Genomic DNA, 19,290 nt, shown 5'->3' on the forward strand with positions numbered 1-19,290 from the left:
CAATTCACCCATTTAATATGTACAATTCAGGGACTTCCCTGGCAGTCCAGTGGTTAAGACTTCGCCTGCCAATGCAGGGGGTATGGGTTTGATCCCTGGTTGGGGAGCTAAGATCCCACGTGCCTCATGGCCAAAAATCCAAAGCATAAAAAAAAAAAAAAAAAAAAAAAAAGAGGGCTTCCCTGGTGGCACAGTGGTTGAGAGTCCGCCTGCCAATGCAGGCGACACGGGTTCATGCCCCGGTCTGGGAGGATCCCACATGGCGCGGAGTGGCTAGGCCCGTGAGCCATGGCCACTGAGCCTGCGCGTCCGGAGCCTGTGCTCCGCAACGGGAGAGGCCACAACAGTGAGAGGCCCGTGTACTGCAAAAAAAAAAAAAAAAAGCAATATTGTAATATGTGCAATTCATTGGTTTTTAGTGTATCCACAGAGTTGTGCAGCCATCACTACAATCAATTTTAGAACATTTTCATCACCCCAAAAGGAAACCCCACACCCATTAACAGTCACTCTCTATTTTCCCCCAAGGCTCCCAGCTTTTAGGCAGCCACTAATCTATTTTCTGTCTCTATATATTTGCCTGTTCTGGACATTTTATATAAATGGAATCATATTTTTTGTGAGTGGCTTTTTTCACTTAGCATAGTGTTTTCAAGGTTCATAACATGTCGTACTGGGTATCAGTACTTCATTCCTTTCTATGGCCGAGTAACATTCCATTGTATGCATATACCACATTTTCTCTGTTAATCAGTTGATGGGCATTCTGGTTGTTTTCACTTTTTGGCTGTTATGGATAATGCTTCTCAGAACATTTGACTACTCTTGTCACGTTGAGAGATGTCAGTGCCCTGGAAGAGAGGAAGGGTTCCAGCGCTGGTGTTCTTCTTTCCCTTGCAGCCTTTTCACTCCTCTCCTCCTACTGATGAGAAACCCCCAACCATAGTTGCTTGAAGCTTCTGCAGAAGTGTTTCTTTTGGAGGCTTGGGGCTTCTCCTGCTTCTGGTTCTCCTTCTCTGTCTGTTCTCTCTGGTCCCCCGTTCCTTGCTGCTGGGCACAGGAAAGTGAAACTGGGAAGGCCACTGCTCCGCCTCTTTCCCCACCATCAACTGGGAATGCCGAGTTCCCTAGTGTGATTTGTCACAGCAACTCCTGTAGTTTTTGTATCAGATATACGATTTTTTTTTAGTTTTATCATCCCTACCTTTATCAAGAACCTTTTCTGTGTCAGGCACTTTGTTAAGCACTTTACAGGAATTATTTTATTTAATACTCAGAGCAACCCTGTGAGGTTGGAACTGTTTTCATCCCATATTTTAGAGGAGGGAAACTAAGATTCAAAGAGGGTAAGCAGTTTGCTCTAGGTCACACAGCTAGTATGTGTCTGTATTGGGACTCCAACCCAAGAAGTCTGACTGCAGAGCTCTTACTCTAAAGTGGCATGAGGTGGAGGGAGACCAGACTTGCTGCTTATTTTTAAAAGCTGCTTTTCCCCTAAGCTGTTTACCTGCTCTTTGAATGAGAAGAGCCAATTTACGGGCAGCTCAGTCTATGCCAGGGACCCTTCTGCCCCTAGGTTCTGGGGTCTGTCTCTTCTGAGTGGCCCTTTGGCATTTGACGTCTGTGGTAGAGGACTGTGGAAGCTGCACTGACTTTACCCTGAAGAGGCTGAGCTGGCCTCCTTCTCCCCCTCCAGAAGCAAGTTGATGAATGATCTCTGTTGCTGGATACCCTGTGCAGTCTGCCTCCGGGGAATTCACTCATGCCTGCCTCGGCCCGGGAAAGCTAGGTTCCTTCTTGTTGGAGGTGGGACTGGGGCTGGATGTGGGATGGGCCGGAAAGGCCTGGGCTGCTGCTCTGTGCGTGCTGAGTCCTGTGTCCCTGCTCTGGGGAGTGTGGAACCCTGGTCCCTCTCTTCCCCATCCGCCCCAGACCCCAGACCTGGCGCCTTTAAGGGTGTGTGCTTCTGTTTATGGGCAGGTCCCAGCCTGGCGTTTGTGCCTTGGGGGTCATTATCCTTCCAGGTGGTGTACGGAAGCTTCCCTGCAGTCACCTCTAGTAGGTTTCCTGAGTGTGTTTGGCTTGGGCCAGCCCTGGGCAGTGCCCTGATCCACTTCCTGACCTTTTGATTTCCTAGAACTTGGAGATCTCTCTTTGCAAATGGCCCTTTTCTGGGTGTTTTAGTTTTGCTCTGTGCTAGAGCTCCCTGATGTGCTTCTGCGGTATCTGGGGGCCACCAAAGTCTGTGTGAGCAAAGCAGGCTCTTTCCCTCCCCTCTGTCTTCCTTCTCTTCCTATCTGGTGATCCCAACCCCACCGCCCATCCCCCACTCTCTAGTTCCTACTTCGCTTGTTGCTCTAGGAGCAGTTCAGGTATCCTAGAAACAAGAAGAGAAACAAAGCTCAGAAAATTCTCCCAGAGGCCTAGAGGCAAATATCAAACCAAAACAAAGTTTTCTGAAAGGAAATGAAACAGCTCAGGGAGGGTGGGGTGGAGAAGGATGTGTGTCAGGCAGAGGTGGGTTGAGGTCTCTGGGTAGAGACCCCTCGGTTTTAGCACTTCCTGCATTTCTTCTCCAGAGCTCTCCCTTTGCTGTTGTTTTCCCACAGGAAGCCCACCCTCACCTGTCACATTTTAAGCCCCCTGCCCTAGGAGGCCAAGCTGGTCCCCAGATAGCTTTGAGGCACTCAGTTTAGTTAAACACCCATAATTGACTTGGGCCCCTTCCCTGGCTGGCTCGGTAGAGGGTTCAGGGCCTTTAGAGCCCAGCACAGCCCCTGTTGCCACTGTGGAGTCAGTGAGTTTGGAGAGTGGGTTTCTCTTGACCCCTAACGCCAGGGTGCAGGGCCTGGCCTGAGTGCAGAGCCTCTTTGCAGAGCAGCTACTGGCGTGAGAGGTGCCCTATGCAGCAGCCAAAAGGAGACCTCTTGGTGGTTTAAGCAGGGAGGAGGAGGGGAAACCCATCTCTCCTGAGAAGGCCCTCCATTTACTCAGCGCATATTGGAATTTATGCTGAGATCCAGCTCCAAAGCTTTGGACTGCACGTGAAAGCACAGAGTCTCCTCCTGGACTGTGTTCTAGTGACATCTGAGCTGAAGGAGCCTACAGCTCCCTTCTTCCTCTCTGTGGTAAACGCTGTGTGTGGGGTTGCCGGGGAGTGTGTGGAGTGGTGGACAGACCGGGTGGACCTAAGGGAAGAGGATGCTTGGACTTGGTGCCCTGATGGCTGTGAATCACATGCAAGGGCACTCACAGGCACCAGTCCCCTCAGTGCCTTTTCTCCTGGTTTCCCTACAGATCTCACACCTAAAACTGGGGCCCTGTAGTTCTTCCCAAAACAGCTTGTTCATCGATATAGTCATTCATTTGTTCGGCAGATACTTGTTGAAAATATACTTTGGACCAGACACTGTTCCAGCCGCAGAACATATATATATACAGCAGTGAATAAGACAGTGTCACTGCTTCTGTGGGGTTTAAGGAGGGGCAAGCAGACAGTAAGCGTGTGAACAAATAAATGAGCAAGGTAATATCAGAGAGTGGTAAGTGTCCTGAAGAAATGAACCGGGGTGATGGAAAAGGAGAGTAAATGAATACCTGGGAGTGGGGTGGGGTGGGGCTACTTTGAGACTGGCTGGTCAGGGCTCAGTGGGAGGTAACATTTGAGCTGGTGTCTGAGTGACAAAGAGGAATCTATGTGTAAAGATCTGCACTTCCAGGTGGAGGAGACCTCAACTACAACGGTCCCAAAGAAAGGAGGAATCAATTCACTTGTTTGAGTAGCTAAACAGCAGCCATGGTGGCTAGACCATAGTGAGTGAGAGGAAGGGGCTCAGACACTGCTTTTGGACCTGGCTTGTGAGTCTTGCAGCTCACAGACATCCACCTCTTGTCCCAGAAGGGAATATGTTTAGAGTCCTCTGGACAGAGAGAGGTGTACTGGTAGCTGTACACCAGTGACCACATTATTCACTGGGTTATTACTGCCAAGTCTTTTCTCATGCCTTTGATGGGGGGGAGGGGCGTGTGTGTCTCATAGAGCATCCCAGAAACAGAGATGCCAGTGGGTCTCATGGGCTGGCCTAAGAGGGTTGCTTATTTGGAAGGCATTGGGTTCCATGTGGGTCCTGAAGAGGACCACAACCAAGGATGCCCTAGGAAGCGTCCTAGACCCATTATCTCTTAGAATAATTAAAGCTATAAGATTTCCCCTTTGGGAGTGAATCAGGAGGGACAGTTTGTAATTCCACACCTGGAGGAGGACCCTAATGAGTCACTAGTATCCTGCAAGTCCTCTATGGATACCGTAGTTGGGGTTCCTGTTGCAACTGCTGAACCCCTGGATAGCCCTTTCCTTGTTATTGGTGCCCCAGAGAACCCTTCAAGAAGATGGCTAGGAGCACCCAGCTGGTTACTTTGCATATTATTTTTTTCAGTTCTCACAACAATTCTGAGACATAGATACTATTATTCCTGCTTTATAGATGAGGAAACTGAGGCTCAGAGAAGTTAAGGAATATGCCCAAGATCACACAGTATGTTAGCAGACAGGTCTGCCTGACCCCAGTTTTCTTATTCTTTCTATCATCACAGTGCCCTCGAGCATCAGTGAGTCCTAGAAGTCTAAGGCTGGACAGAACTGTGGACCTGCCGTGGGGCCTGCTACTCAGGAGGTTCCTTGGGAGTTAGGGCTTTGAGATCTGGTAGCTAATGACTTAAAGATTTATTCACAAATATTTACTGAGTGCCAGTTTTCTAGGCCTTTGGGATGTAACAGTAAACAAAATAAACAAACACTACTGTTACAGAGCTGGCAGTCTTAGTGATGAATATAGATCATCTCCCCTCCCCCAAAGTAAATTATATGGAATATTATAAATTGATGTGTGCTTTGGAAAAAGTATAAGCAAGAAGCAGTGAAAGGGGATAGGGAATGTGGGGATGTGGGGTTATAATGTTAAGTAGGGGTACAGGGTGATGTATGAGCAAGGCTTGAAGGACCTTTGGTGTGCCTCTGTGAGTCACCTTCTGATTTTTCTTGGTCTGAAAGAGGAAATTCTAAGGTGCAGGGTCCCTGCTCAGACCTTCTGTGTCCTGCTCCCTGTGTGTGTTTCTGCATTCTTTGCTCATCCCAGGGTTCATTCGTTTCTGCCTTCTGGAGGATGGAGAGTCATAAGAGGTGGATCCTGTGGGAATGTTGGGCTCTTGGTGATGGTAGCGGGCCTGGACCTGTCCAGGGACGGGGGCTGGCGAGGGCTTGGCCCTTCCTGGTTCAGAGAACTTCCTGGGCAGTGGGCCCAGCACCTGGTATGGGTGCTCCACCACATGACTCCCAGGCTGAGGCCCCGAGGGACTGAGGCCTCACTGCTTCCCTATGAGAGTGAGCAGACTCCCTGTGCCTGTACCCTGGGGTTCTGAATTACGGGACTCAGCCGGTTGGGCCAGCCCAGCCCTATCATATGGAGAATTGCAGCCAGTACTGCTGCAAGGGCACGTGCCAGTGACTGCCTGCTGTGCTGGCCAGGGGTCAAAGGATGTGGAGACCAAGGGCCAAAGATTGGTACAAACTGCACCCCACCCTTCCCTCCCTAGCAGACTGAGAAACTTGCTCAAAGGTCAGAGAAGACTGACGAGGCTCCCACATCAGTGTTTTTGAGGTCTCTTCTCTTGGGAGGACCTCAGCAAGCTGGGCACAGGGGGACCTTGGAGGTCTTTGCCAAGTTCTGCCTTCACCATCTGCATTGTTGTCCTCACAATTGGAGCTGTGACCGAGGGTTGGTCTCTTTTTTCCTCTTTCTCTGTGTTGGAAGGTTTCCAAATTTGAATAATTAGAAGTAAAAATTTCAGCTTGCCCTACCTGTGTGTGTTTCCCTCCTCTGCTTAACTCTCCCGTCCCACACATGAGAATTTCCAGGCTACACTGGGGGGTGGGGATTGGGAGGTGTTAGAGAAGGGAGAGGTTGCCTCATAGCTAGTCATCCTCTGTCTGCATTATCTTTTTACACACACATGCTGCTCTCCCTCCTTCTTCCGCCATGGAGTCCACCCTAGGGGAGACAGGAAACAGAGGATGCTATGGCCCAGCAAGACTCAGAATTTATGTGCGGTGACTTGGGGAGTGTTCTCAGCCACCCTTGAAAGGCCACCATGCTGCTTCGGGTTTAAAGGAGCCCTCATCACCTACTTTTTCTGGATTTGGAATGTGGCTATCGGAATCTGCATCAGTTCATTTCAAGTCAGATCAGCTCTGAGCTGAACCCCTCTGCTGTGGTTTATCTGGAGCTGATCCGAAAGCTAGGTAACCCAGCACCATTCAGACTGGAGGCCATCACCAGAGAGGATGAGCCTGCAGGGGACCACCTTAGCCGGGCGGCACAGATCACAAGAAAACGTCAGCTCTCCCGAAAACTTGGTGGGCTTTGCGTGATGGTGGCAGGCCTGGGGGTTATCATTTTTCATACACTGAATAAAATATTAAAATCTAAATATCTAGATCTATGAACTTTGAACTATAACTGCTATAATTTTCATGTGCCCTGTTATGATTTCCAAAGATTCTGTAGCCAGAATCCTTTTTCCCTCCAAGCGCCCCAGTCTTCTCTGCCTCTTCTCAGAGGCTCCTGCCCTGGTGCTCTGTGCGTTAAGTCAGTGTGCTTTCTGTGTTTGTCTCTCCTTTTCAGCTTCAGTTTTCTCTCCTTTCTCCCACTCACTCCACTCTGCGTTTCTGAGAGCACAGCTTCTGGAATGTTTTGCTTTAGCTGAGAGGCCTTGAATAAGACCTCTGAACTCGTTTCTCCACATTGAAGTGGGGCTGATTGTACCAGCATCACAAGCTTGTCGTAAGGATTAGCTAAGACCAGACCTCTAAGGTGCTTAGCAGAGTGCCTGCTACACAGAAAGTGCTGGATAAATGGTAACTCTTATTATTGGGCCCACTGTGTGAAGAGCAGTAGATCGGTTATGAAAGGAAGTGAAGGCCTTCGTGCTTAGAGTTCATTGAAACTCTCGTGTGGTGCTTTTTAACTTAGCCAGGAGGTGTCACTTCCATTCTCTTTCTGTGCTTCTGTGCTGCTGTCCTAGTCACTTGAGGTAGTTTCTCCCTCAGCATTTCCCCCATCCCTTCCTTGCTACCTTCCAAGCTTATCATCTCCTAAGTGGATGAAGATGTAGATATTTTCTTTCCCCAGGCTTAACCCAGCTCTCCTTCCTTGGTTGCCTTCCCAGAACTTTAAAGGAAGCCTCCTTTAGAGTTTTTACCATTACTCAGATCCTAACAGGACTCACCTCCGTTTTTCTGAAGGAATAACCTGACACAGTCCCTGAGCACCTTGTTCCCCACTGCCAGGAGTCCCTTTTGGCTTCCTGTCCATGCTCCAGGGGGAGTAATAGTAAGATTTGCCGTTTGTTTGGCTCCCACTGTGTGTCCAAAAAAAATTATTTGATCTTCACAGAAGTCCTGAGAGCTTGATCCTAGTGGCTCCTTTTTAACAGATAATGAAATAGGCTTGCGACTTACCCAGGGTCACAAAGCTGTACATGGCAGAACAAGGACTCAAACCCTGGTCTCTGACTCAAAAGCTCACAGTGTTCCCACCGTCCCACACTGCCTCTGAGGATTTGGAGATCCTCGGTGCCGCCTTGCATAGAAGACAGGTGGAGCATGCAGTAGGGAGGAGAGCTGGGCCTATGGATACCCCAGTAGACCAAGCTAGTGGACCAAGGGAGGCATTCATCCATTCAATAAACGGTTCTTGAACAACTGTGATGGGCCAGACTCTGCTAGGCACAGGAGACAAAACAGTGAGCAAAACCAGGCACAGTTCCCACCCTCATGGAAGACACAGTCTGGTGGGGGAGGCAATCAACAATAAATATCCTACTGTATAGCACAGGGAACTATATTCAACATCCTGTGATAAACCATAATGGAAAAGAATATGAAAGAGAATATATATATGTATAATGAGTCATTTTACTGTACAGCAGAAATTAAACACAACACTGTAAATCAAGTACCCTTCAATAAAATACATTTTAAAATTAAACTATTGCAAAATTGCAGTTGTGATAAATGTCACAAAAGATTGATACAACTGTGTTGTGAGAGCATGTACTGAGGCCATCTGACCTGAGATCTGAAAGAGGACTATGTGTTAACTAGTTGGAAAAGGGAGAGAAGAATACTCTAGACAAGGGAAGGGGCTCTAGCAAAGGCCTGGAGTCAGGGGAGCATAGCAAGCTAAAGGGAGTGAAAGGATGTGGTTGCAGCATGGTGCAGGGTGAGGCTGGAGGGTGGGCAGGGGCCACACCACCCAGGGTCTTCATGGTACTTAAGGGGTTGGGTCTTAGAAGCGCCCCAGGGATGTTCAGCAAGGGGTGACACAGATCAGAGTTGCGCGTGTTTGATGTAAAGAGGCCTGGACGCTGGAAGAGCTATGAGCAGAGCTGGCTCTGCTCTTTATAGGAGCCTAGGTTTCCTCACCTCAATATTTTGGAGGGTTGGACCAGGTGATCTTTAAAGTCACCTAGCACAGTGCGTTTAATTCCTTCCATCCTTCCTTCCGACTCTAAGGTTTTATGAATCTTACCTGTTTTGGAGGAAGTAGGCCCCTTGTGTCCTGGACTGCCCCTCACAGAAGCTGGACAAGTGTGCTTGTGTGTGTGTGTTTTGGGATGGGGGAGGGAGAGTGATGGGGCACAGAGTTTCCAAAGCCATCTGATTTGGGTCATATTTTTAAAAACCCTCCTGACGTGGCATTCTAGAAGGGAAGTGGGAGACTGGAAGTTGGCATAAAGAGAGAAGGAGAAAGGAAACAAAGATTAGGAGATGGAGAGAGAAGAAGAAAGAAAACAGTGAGGAGGGATTTGGGGGAGGGGACTAGAGGAGAAGATGATGTGACTCAGGAATTCCAAGGCTGTCCGTCAGCCTGGCAGTTCTGGGCAGAGCTGGTGTCCCTCCGAGATCCCAGTGTCCCCAGTGATTACCTGTGGCGTTTGCATATGGAAGTGGTTTACTGAGCCTGAGATGCTGAGCCCTCACTAGCGGCTTGTACCTGCCTTCGTTTCAAGTTTCTGGCAAGCGGTGGGTTTCAGATGTGGGGTCTGCAGTGCCTTCCCACTAAACCAGGCTGAGTCTGGAGGACGTAGCCCTCTCATCCTTCTCTCCCCATCCCCTTACCTGGTGTAGCAGGCTCCACGTTTGCTGCTGTCAGCTAGTTACAGTTCTGATGAAGCAATGGGGCAGAAGAGCTGTGGGCCCCCGGGCATGCTGATAGCCGGGGAGCCTGAGGGAGAACACTGCTGTCCATAGCTTCCCGCTTCTTGCCCCCAAGTCCTACCACCTGGCCTCCCCTCTGGAGCTGCCTCTGGAAAGTCAGTCTGAGCCTGATCCCATCCAGCCTCGCCTTCTGGCTGCAGAGGGTGCTCCCAGCCTTCTCCCATTGTCTTCTGGCAGTCCGGAGGGTCCGTCTCAGGTTCCTCGGGGCCAGGGATTCTCGAGGCTGGGCTTCCCCAGGCCCTCTCAGGCTCTCTCTGCCCCTCCTGCTAGTCACTAGTCGTAAGGAGCCTCCTAGCAGTTCTGGTTCCCTGCCTCCTGCCCCCTCCATCACCTGACGCATAGAGGGTGTGTGTGGGGGCTGGGGGGGGGGTTGGCTCTTGCCAAGTACACAGGTGGGCACACACGTGAGAGGCCTCACTCCTTGGAGCTCAAACACTTGACACACGTGTGGCTCCATGTCACACTGGCTGTATGTATACCTGTGGCCTGCTTTGCCCAAATCACATGAGTTCTTCCCTCCTGCCCCGCTTCCTGGGCTGTGCAAGGATTGTGGGAAGGCCTGGGTCCCTGCTGCCCTTTGTGGCAGAGATGGCGCTGGTGCTTAGGGACCTGGTGGGGCTAGGCTTGGAGAGAGCCCTTTCCCCCTCATGAGGCTGCAAGATGGACCCTTGTGGGTGGGAAAGGAAGTGGGAAGAGCAAATTGCCAGAAGAAAGCGGTCAGTTGCCCTCAGTGGCAAGTGGAGCCCCCTTGAGCTGGCTCACCCCAGCTCCCTGGCCTGGGGGCCTGGAGCTCCTGGGGGAGCTGTGGTTTGGTGCTGAAGTCACTTGTCTCACTCATCTCCCCAGGTGTGTGGTCGTGCTGTTCAATCCCCGGAAACACAAACAGCACCACATCCTCAACAGTTCCAGGTAAATGGGTTTGGGCCCTCAGGGGGCATCTCCTGGAGTCTGTGAGAAGGGCATTGTCTGAGGTCTCTGTGGCTCTGGGGACTGGGACTGGGCCCCAGGGCCAGCTAGGGAAATGTCACATGTGCCGTTGGTGTCTGCTGGTCTTGCCTTTGGGGGGGACTGTGAGGGAGCCGGGCTTAGGCCGGGCTGCCAGTGCCCCTTTGAGCCTGCCTCATTTCTTGCAGGAAGACCATCACGGCCCTTGCCTTCTCCCCGGATGGCAAGTACTTGGTCACTGGAGAGGTGAGTGTGGAAAGGGGGCCGCAGTACTCTGAAGAGGGTGGGTGGCCTGGCCTCAGCAGAGAGCTACAGTCCTGGGCCTGGTTAGGGCTGCTGCCGCTCTGGCTTCCTGAACGGATGCCAAATCCCGGTTTTGGCTGCACCTTAAAACAGTGGTTCTGAAGCCTTAGTGGGCATCGGAATCAGCTGGAGGGCTTGTTAAAGTGCACATTGCTGGGCCTGCTCCCAGAGTTTCTGGTTCTATAGGTTTGGGACGGCGGGGGGACCCCAAAATTTGCATTTCTAGCAAGTTCCCAGATCATGCTGATTCTGCTGGTTTGGGAAGCACACTTTGAAAACCACTGCCGTAAGATATTCCTTGTGCCTGGGCGCCCCCTGCTGGGCGCGTGAGGGACACCTCTCCCTTCTCAGTCTCTTACAGGGAGGCACAGGCATGGGTGGTGGTGGTTCTCAACCCTGGCTGCCCATCAGGATCCCTCTAGGAGCTTTGAACAAACACAGAGGCGCAGACCCTCACCCGGAGATACTGAACCAAGTCTGGGGGTGTTCTCTCTCTGATAATCGTCGTTATCCTGAGATACTTATCATGTTTCCTCTACACCTTTGCCTTGTGTAGCACTCTGCTTTGGGCCGGGGGCTCATTAGAGAGACTGTGCCCAGTAGCTGGAGAGGTAGGCCCCACCCTGAAAGGCTAGGGGAGGCTGTGTGCCTCTGGCCCTCACTTCCAGTTCTTGTCTCCCTGCAGAGTGGGCACATGCCTGCCGTGCGGGTTTGGGACGTGGCCGAGCACAGCCAGGTGGCGGAGCTGCAGGAGCATAAGTATGGCGTGGCTTGTGTGGCCTTCTCCCCTAGTGCCAAGTACATTGTCTCTGTGGGCTACCAACATGACATGATTGTCAACGTCTGGGCCTGGAAGGTGAGTGGGCTGGGTGGGCCGGCCTCACAGCCTCATGGGGGTCCAAGGGCCAGTTGGGGACCTGAACCCCTTCATTCCACCCTGCTGATCTCAGTTTTATTCTAGAAAATGACCTGAAGCAGAAAAGAGCAACTGTGTAGCCAAGCATGTTGGTAGAAAGAGGCCAGCTTTGTGCCTCCGAGGACCTCCAGAGGCAATGAATCTCTTCAACTCCTCTGGAAAAGAATTCTCCTTCCTCCCTTCTTTTTCTGACCAGTAAATCCTGGAAAGAAACATATTTTAAAGTACAAATCCTATCTAACCCTCCTTCATCCTCTGAGCCTCTTTCATCTTAGCTCCAAGAGGCAGAACTTCGATTCTTCCTTTGGCTTTCCTTCCAGAAAAACATTGTGGTGGCCTCCAATAAGGTGTCCAGTCGGGTCACTGCGGTGTCCTTCTCTGAAGATTGTAGCTACTTTGTCACTGCTGGCAACCGGCACATCAAATTCTGGTACCTTGATGACAGTAAGACCTCAAAGGTGAGGTGCTCAGGCTGGAAGTAGCCCCCAGGGCCAGGGTCTACTCAGCCCACCCCAGGAGACTGCTCCCCTTGGGCCCCTCTGCTTTCTCAACAGCCCTCCAGAAGTTCTGGATGAGCCAAATGCTGTCTGGGCTGAGGGGTAGTCTCAGAGGGCAAGGGAGCCTTGCTGCACCTCCTCCCTCCCTCTCCCCAGGGCCTGGTTTCCAGGGCGGCCCCGGGGCGGCGATGGGTGGGTGACAGTGTCCCGTCTCTGCAGGTGAATGCCACCGTGCCCCTGCTGGGCCGCTCCGGGCTGCTGGGGGAGCTGCGGAACAACCTGTTCACCGACGTGGCCTGTGGCCGAGGCAGGAAGGCGGACAGCACCTTCTGCATCACATCCTCAGGGCTGCTGTGCGAGTTCAGTGATCGGAGGCTCTTGGATAAGTGGGTGGAGCTGAGAGTAAGTACCTCTGTCCAGGTGGGTGGGGTGGGTGAGGGCTGCCTGCGTCTCAGCTCAGGGGAGGACTGTCCGTACAGGGGCTGGGCCCTGCATGCAAGAGGGGACCCCAGGAGGAAGAGGCCTGAGGGAGCCAGAGCTTGGCCCAGTTCCAGCCCGAGCAGATCTGTGTAACTGCCTCCTCCCTGCTCTTTCTGTCTTTCTTTCCCTGCTTTCCTCTTCTGCTCAGAACACAGACAGCTTCAGAGTAAGTGGTGCTAGACTCTCCTCTCTTTCTCATGCTGTTCCTTTCTCTTTGCTGGGCTTTTCCTATTTTGTCCTCTTTGCCAAAACCTCTAGTGCCTTAGAAGGCTCCCGGACTCCCATCCCCCATCTGCACGTGGCTGTGAGCCCTCGGCCGCCTGCTGCTGGAGGGCGGGGCGTCTCTAGATAACAGCTGAGGGGCTCGGGCCAGAGCAGCTGGGCTGCTTTCCCCTCGCCTCCTGCCTTGGCTGGTGTCTGCTCTTGGCAGGTGACTGTTGAGGAGGGGTGGAGTGGGTGGCCATACTGACTTGAGCCCCTCTGCCTGCAGACCACCGTGGCCCACTGCATCTCTGTGAGCCAGGATTACATCTTCTGTGGCTGCGCTGATGGCACCGTGCGCCTCTTCAACCCCTCTAACCTGCACTTCCTCAGCACCCTGCCCCGGCCCCATGCCCTGGGGACAGACATTGCCAGTGTCACAGAGGCCAGGTGAGCTGTGTGGGCCCCCTGCCTCCATTTCAAAGCCTTACTCCACACCCAGCCTTCCTTGTCTGTGCTTCAGAGAATAAGATGAAGGGTGTATCAGTACCCCCAAAGATTACAGGAACATCTCTGCACAGACACAAATGTGGCTTTATTGGTACACAGCGCACTGTGGGGGACCATGGAGTGTCTCAGTGTGTAGGCGTTAGGAGGGGCTTAGTGTCAGATTTGGGCTTGTGTTAGATGATTTTAGGATTGGTTCCAGGGACTGAAGTTTTGCTCTGGCTGGGTGCTGTGAGGAAGTGGGGGCAGTTCTACAATTGGACATTTAATTTTATTTGAAAGGTGGAAGGAAAGGTATGGAGCTAAAGCTGTAACTGGTAAAGAAGTTGCAGTCAGTCCTGAAAGGTGGAAAACGGTGATGTTTGGTCATTTTTGTGGTTTGTACAGTGATCTTGTTTTCACCTGTCTCAGACACCACTACAGAGTGGTCTTGTTTTTGTCTCACTCCGTCATGACCGCAGAGTTACCTTGTCTCACGTTGGTGTCCTGTGACCTCGTTTGTGTTCATCAGGAGAGCACCCTGGCCCAGCAGCTAGTGCTGGGTCAGCTCCCAGCTGAGAGCTGTCAGAGGCAGCTTTTTCCTCTCGAGCAGCTGCTTCCAAGCCTGCGGGTCTGGAGAGGGCTCCCGCGCTCTGCCCCTTCCTTTGTTGGGGGGGCTTCTGTTGTCATTCCCCTCGAGCCCTCGTTCCGTCAGCTCCCCACTCACCAGTTTGCTCTGTCCTCTTCCTCACAGTCGCCTCTTCTCTGGAGTGGCGAATGCCAGGTATCCAGACACCATTGCCTTGACCTTTGATCCTACTAATCAGTGGCTGTCTTGTGTATACAACGACCACAGCATTTATGTTTGGGACGTGAGGGACCCCAAGAAAGTGGGCAAGGTGTACTCGGCTCTGTATCATTCCTCCTGCGTCTGGAGTGTGGAGGTAGGTGGGCTGACTCGAGACTGACCCGGTTTGCCGGGACACCATTGTGAGGACAGAAAGTGGGGATCCCCAGGTAGAACGTTATGTTCCCGCTGCCTCCTCATTTCTCCAGCAACATCCCTGTGTGTCCACATACCTTCAGATGGGTCCTGAGGGTTGAGCTTGAATTTTAGCGCTTATATGTCTCAGGCTTCTTCCAGTGTGTTCCCGTGCATCCTTAGCTTTGCCTTGTCCTGGGCTGGGTGATCTTGGGTGAGTTACTGAACTTGACCAAGCCTCATTTCCTCAGTGGTGAAATAATGTACCTATTCACCTAATTGTTTTAAGAATTAAGTAAAATAATGTGAGTGGGAAACATAGAAGAGTGCCTGGTACATGGTAGAGGCTTGGTTAATGTGCTTTCCCGCAGTGATTTGAAGAGTACCTAGTAGTTACGGCTTGCTTACCATGTGACAGACAGTGGGGCTAAGCCTTGGCCAGCATCAGCTCCTAATGTCATCCCCTTCCATCTCCGTGGGCAGGCACGGGACTCTCCCTAACTGAAGCTCTGACTTCGCTCCCTCTGCCCCTTCAGGTCTACCCCGAAGTGAAGGACAGTAACCAGGCCTGCCTGCCCCCCAGTTCCTTTATCACCTGTTCTTCTGACAACACTATCCGCCTGTGGAACACAGAGAGCTCTGGGGTGCATGGCTCCACCCTGCACCGAAACATCCTCAGCAATGTGAGCCATGGGGCCCCCACTCCATGCCTAGCACCCACGTTCCTTCGCCTTCACACCGCCTTCTCAGGAGCTGGGTCCCCAGACCTTGATCTTCCACCTCTTATTTGGCCGGGCCCTGCGAGCCAAGGCTTTGTCTTGCCCAGCATTCCTCTCCCCTTGCCTCTGTACTGGGTCAGGGCTGCCTTACCCACTTCTCCTGACCTGCTCCACTAGGACCTCATTAAGATCATCTATGTGGATGGGAACACTCAGGCCCTGCTGGACACTGAGCTGCCCGGGGGAGACAAAGCTGATGGGTCCCTGATGGATCCCCGAGTGGGCATTCGCTCTGTGTGTATCAGCCCCAACGGACAGCATCTCGCTTCAGGGGACCGTGTGGGCACACTCAGGTAATGCCAGGTCTGGAATGGGTACTGCCTGCCTCTCATGGTCTGGGCTGGGGGAGTTAGTCAGCAGGGATAGAGCTTTTGAAAAGTTTGGCTCTAAAAGATTGGGGAAAAGATATTCCTATACAATGGAAGGATAATTATAGTGAAGAAGCCCAGCAGAAACCATCCTAATCAAGTAATCAGGCTTAACATCCTCATATCAACATCACAAAGCCCGTCATGGTGCACTAAGAAGGACATAGCATCTTTTCTGTGGTATTGCCAAAAATGCAGAACACTCAGTCCTGTCATGAGAAAACAACAGACCAACTCAAATTGAGGTACGTATGACAGAGCATCAGTACTCTTCCAAAGTGTCAAGGTTACGAAAGGTAAGCAAAGACTGAAGAACTGTTACAGACAGGAGACTGAAGAGGAATAACAACTCAGTGCAGTCTGGGCTCTGGGTAGGATCCTGGATCCAGAAAAATGATGTGGCAAAACTGGTGAAATTCAAATACAGCCTTTAGTTCATACTATTGTACCAACGTGAATTTCCTGGTTCTGGCAACTGGACTGTTGTTATGTAAGGCGTTAACATTAGGGAAAGCTGGGTAAGGGAAATATGGAAACCCTCTGTACTCATTGCAACTTTTCTCTAACCTGAAAGTTCAAAAATAAAAAAATAAGCTTTCAAAAAGGTCAGGGGAGGGCTTCCCTGGTGGCGCAGTGGTTGAGAGTCCGCCTGCCGATGCAGGGGACATGAGTTCGTGCCCCGGTCCGGGAGGATCCCACATGCCTCAGAGCGGCTGGGCCCGTGAGCCATGGCCGCTGAGCCTGCGCGTCCAGAGCCTGTGCTCCGCAACGGGAGAGGCCACAACAGTGAGAGGCCCGCGTACCGCAAAAAAAAAAAAAAAAAAAAAAAAAGGTCAGGGGAGAAGATGTAGCAGAGGAAGCGGAGTGAGTCTCTCCTCCTGCAGCCTGGCAGTGACCCCCTCCCTCCTCTCTCATCTTTGCAGGGTGCACGAACTACAGTCCCTAAATGAGATGCTGAAGGTGGAGGCCCATGACTCAGAAATTCTATGCCTGGAGTACTCTAAGCCGGACACAGGTAAAGAGGGATGCCTGGTACCCAGCCCAGAATGGCACAGGGCTCCTCCAATCCTGCTAGTGCCACTTACATCTATCCTGGCTGTTGGACGTGGGACTGAAAATCCTTTGACTCATTTGGTGTCATTACAGGTTTAGAGGAGGACAGCTCTATCCCTTCTCTGTGGTTCTCTTGGCTTAGGGATATGGGGCTCAGTTCCTTTTTGCTCGACCCAGATAGGGGCCTGCTCTGGGCACTCGTGGGCTGATGGAGTTCTTCCAATCCCAGGTCTGAAGCTCCTAGCATCAGCGAGCCGGGACCGGCTGATCCACGTGTTGGATGCTGGACGGGAGTACAGCCTACAGCAGACGTTGGACGAGCACTCATCCTCCATCACAGCTGTCAAGTTTGCAGGTAGGGGCAGCGCAATTGAGATACATTCTTCCGCCTACTACTGACATCTCCCCTGCCCCCCCCCACTGCCACCTGCGTCCTGCCTCCATGGGAAGGGTATGCCCGTCACAGTGGCATGTGGGACAGCAGCTGGCCGGCCCGGGGCTGGATGGGAAGACAGGTGGAATATAGACTCTTAGTCCAGGGGACCCTGAGCAACCAGGTTGGCTGAGAATGGGGAGGAAGGAAGGCCTAGGTTTGGAGGGAAGCATCCTGATATAATTGGTTGTCTCAGCCTTGTAGAGTAGCTCCATAGAGGGAACATGGGGAGGGAAGCGGAGGGAAGGCTGGCCTGCTTGTGGTGAGAGCAGTGGGAACAGCTAGGCCCCTTTCCTCCATAGCCAGCGATGGGCAAGTCCGCATGATAAGCTGTGGAGCAGACAAGAGCATCTACTTCCGCACTGCACAGAAGGTGAGGTTACTGGGTGTCCCTGAATGGGGCAGTGGGTTTGTGGGTGGGGCGTGGGGTCGCTACGTTTCCCCTACCTGAGGTTACGAGAGGTGAAGGGCGGCAAAAGCAAGGCTCTCTGGGTCTGGTGAGGCATTTGGGCGTGGGGTCTGCCCTCATGCTCCACCCCTGCAGTCTGGAGATGGAGTACAGTTTACACGGACACACCACGTGGTACGGAAGACGACCCTCTATGACATGGATGTGGAGCCCAGCTGGAAGTACACAGCCATCGGCTGCCAGGATCGAAATATTCGGTGGGCATCCCTTTCTCAGGCCATCTGACCACATTCCTTCGTGCCCGAGGGAGTCAGCTCTAGGCAGCTCAGCCCTGTGTCTATCTTTTTGTCCAGGACTTTGTGCCCCCTTGAGCCTACAGAATGAGCACTTTGCCTCACCCAAGAGGTGGTAGCCCCTTTGGTGTTGGGGAGTGGCTTCCAGAGAGAACAGAGCTGCGGGTGAATGCTGGCTTTGCTGCCACCCAAGTGACTGTGGCCTCCTCCTCATGTGAATGAGTGTGTTTCTTCACAGGATCTTTAACATCAGCAGCGGGAAGCAGAAGAAGCTGTTTAAAGGGTCGCAGGGTGAGGATGGCACTCTGATTAAGGTAAGGGCCCAGTAGGATGGGTGTTGGGCTAGAGAATGGGAGAACGGGGTGCTGGGTGGAGAGAGACTGGTGCTTCCTGTCCTCGTCCAGCTGTATGTCCCACTCCTCAGGTGCAGACAGACCCCTCAGGGATCTACATTGCTACCAGCTGTTCCGACAAGAACCTTTCCATTTTTGACTTCTCCTCAGGCGAGTGTGTGGCTACCATGTTTGGCCACTCAGGTGAGTGTAGCCCTGATACTCTCCCCCTGGAACTTTTCTCTTTCTTCCTTTAGTTTCCTGGGTCCCAGCAAAACTGTCTGTCCCTCCCCTCTAGCTAACCGCCCCTGTGTTGGGACAGACACTTGGCTGGGACTTCAGGGGGGCTCATAGGCCATATTCTTTGTTCTTCACAGAGATTGTCACTGGCATGAAATTTAGTAATGACTGCAAACATCTCATCTCCGTGTCAGGGGACAGGTGAGCAGAAGCCAGCTTCCCTGAGACACAGATTCTTCCTCTGTGCCACAAACACACCCTGTCCCTCCCCTCTCTTCAACTCAGTGATGTCTTGGGAAGTAGGGCTGAACAGGGATATTTCTTGACTGGGCCTGACCTGGCACTGGAGGGTGGCTCTGGTCTCCTTGCCAGCCTGTGGAGAAAGGGGTACTAGAGGTGTTGCCACCCACAGAGACCTACCTACCTACTTCTCCCTCACCCACCTCTGTGGCTCTACCCCAGCTGCATATTTGTGTGGCGCCTGAGCTCTGAGATGACCATCAGCATGAGGCAGCGTCTGGCCGAGCTGCGCCAGCATCAGCGAGGGGGCAAGCAGCAAGGACCATCCTCTCCCCAGAGGGCTGCTGGACCCAACCGGTGAGAACAGAGTGTGGGGTATGGACAAGTGGTGGGTGGGCATCCAGACTGCTCGCTGTGGTGGCACGGCTCCTCCTCCTTGCTCTGGACCCGCCATTCAGAAACTCTGTATCTCCCAATACCTGTTTCCCACATGAACACCCAAGATGTCGGCCTCTTTCCCTATTGAGTCTCCCCTCCCCCTGACCTTCCTTGTCTTGGACTCAGGCACGAGGCCCCATCGATGCTATCTCCTGGACTAGCTCTGTCATCAGACAGTGACAAGGAGGGAGAAGACGAGGGCACTGAAGAAGAAGAACTTCCAGCTCTGCCCATCCTCGCCAAGGGTACCAAGAAAGAGCCAGGTCTGTGGAAGTCTGATGTGGACCAGACAGGCACCAGTTGGTGCAGTGGCTAGATGTGCCCTTTCGGGGGCTGCGGGAATGAGAGCAGTGTGAGCTGAGGAAACTGGAGCATTGTTGTAGCCTCGTAGGGTGTGGGCTGCTGTGGGACCAGCGCTGCACGGTGGGTGGGTGCGAAACTCTCTCTGACTGCTGGTCTCTGTCTAGCCTCGGTGTCCAGCGCTGCCCTGCCCCGAAGCCTGTCCCACTGGGAGATGAGTCGGGTGAGTCACTGTCGTTAAAATGTCCTTGCAAGGTTACAAGAAGTGAAGGATGGTGAAAGCAGGGCCCTCTGCACCTGGGGAGGCATTTGGGCATG

The 19,290-nt window shown here is 52.4% G+C and overlaps 1 protein-coding gene across 2 annotated transcripts in view; it reads left to right on the forward strand.

Annotated features, from left to right (window-relative positions):
* MAPKBP1 (mitogen-activated protein kinase binding protein 1) overlaps positions 1–19,290 on the forward strand; it is a 51,828-nt gene that overhangs the window by 24,825 nt on the left and 7,713 nt on the right. For both annotated transcript variants that reach the window (XM_060096665.1, XM_060096666.1), the window contains exons 4-22: positions 10,124–10,186; positions 10,411–10,468; positions 11,211–11,381; positions 11,762–11,899; positions 12,158–12,340; positions 12,909–13,069; positions 13,860–14,049; positions 14,624–14,770; positions 14,984–15,159; positions 16,158–16,249; positions 16,517–16,642; positions 17,023–17,093; positions 17,265–17,386; positions 17,661–17,736; positions 17,847–17,958; positions 18,132–18,195; positions 18,457–18,591; positions 18,799–18,935; positions 19,140–19,195. In XM_060096665.1, the coding sequence (XP_059952648.1) occupies positions 10,124–10,186; positions 10,411–10,468; positions 11,211–11,381; positions 11,762–11,899; positions 12,158–12,340; positions 12,909–13,069; positions 13,860–14,049; positions 14,624–14,770; positions 14,984–15,159; positions 16,158–16,249; positions 16,517–16,642; positions 17,023–17,093; positions 17,265–17,386; positions 17,661–17,736; positions 17,847–17,958; positions 18,132–18,195; positions 18,457–18,591; positions 18,799–18,935; positions 19,140–19,195 (2,278 nt within the window). The remainder of the gene's footprint in view (positions 1–10,123; positions 10,187–10,410; positions 10,469–11,210; positions 11,382–11,761; positions 11,900–12,157; positions 12,341–12,908; positions 13,070–13,859; positions 14,050–14,623; positions 14,771–14,983; positions 15,160–16,157; positions 16,250–16,516; positions 16,643–17,022; positions 17,094–17,264; positions 17,387–17,660; positions 17,737–17,846; positions 17,959–18,131; positions 18,196–18,456; positions 18,592–18,798; positions 18,936–19,139; positions 19,196–19,290) is intronic.

This window comes from Mesoplodon densirostris, chromosome 4 (genome assembly GCF_025265405.1).
Source record: "Mesoplodon densirostris isolate mMesDen1 chromosome 4, mMesDen1 primary haplotype, whole genome shotgun sequence".
Taxonomy (NCBI): Eukaryota; Metazoa; Chordata; class Mammalia; order Artiodactyla; family Ziphiidae; genus Mesoplodon; species Mesoplodon densirostris.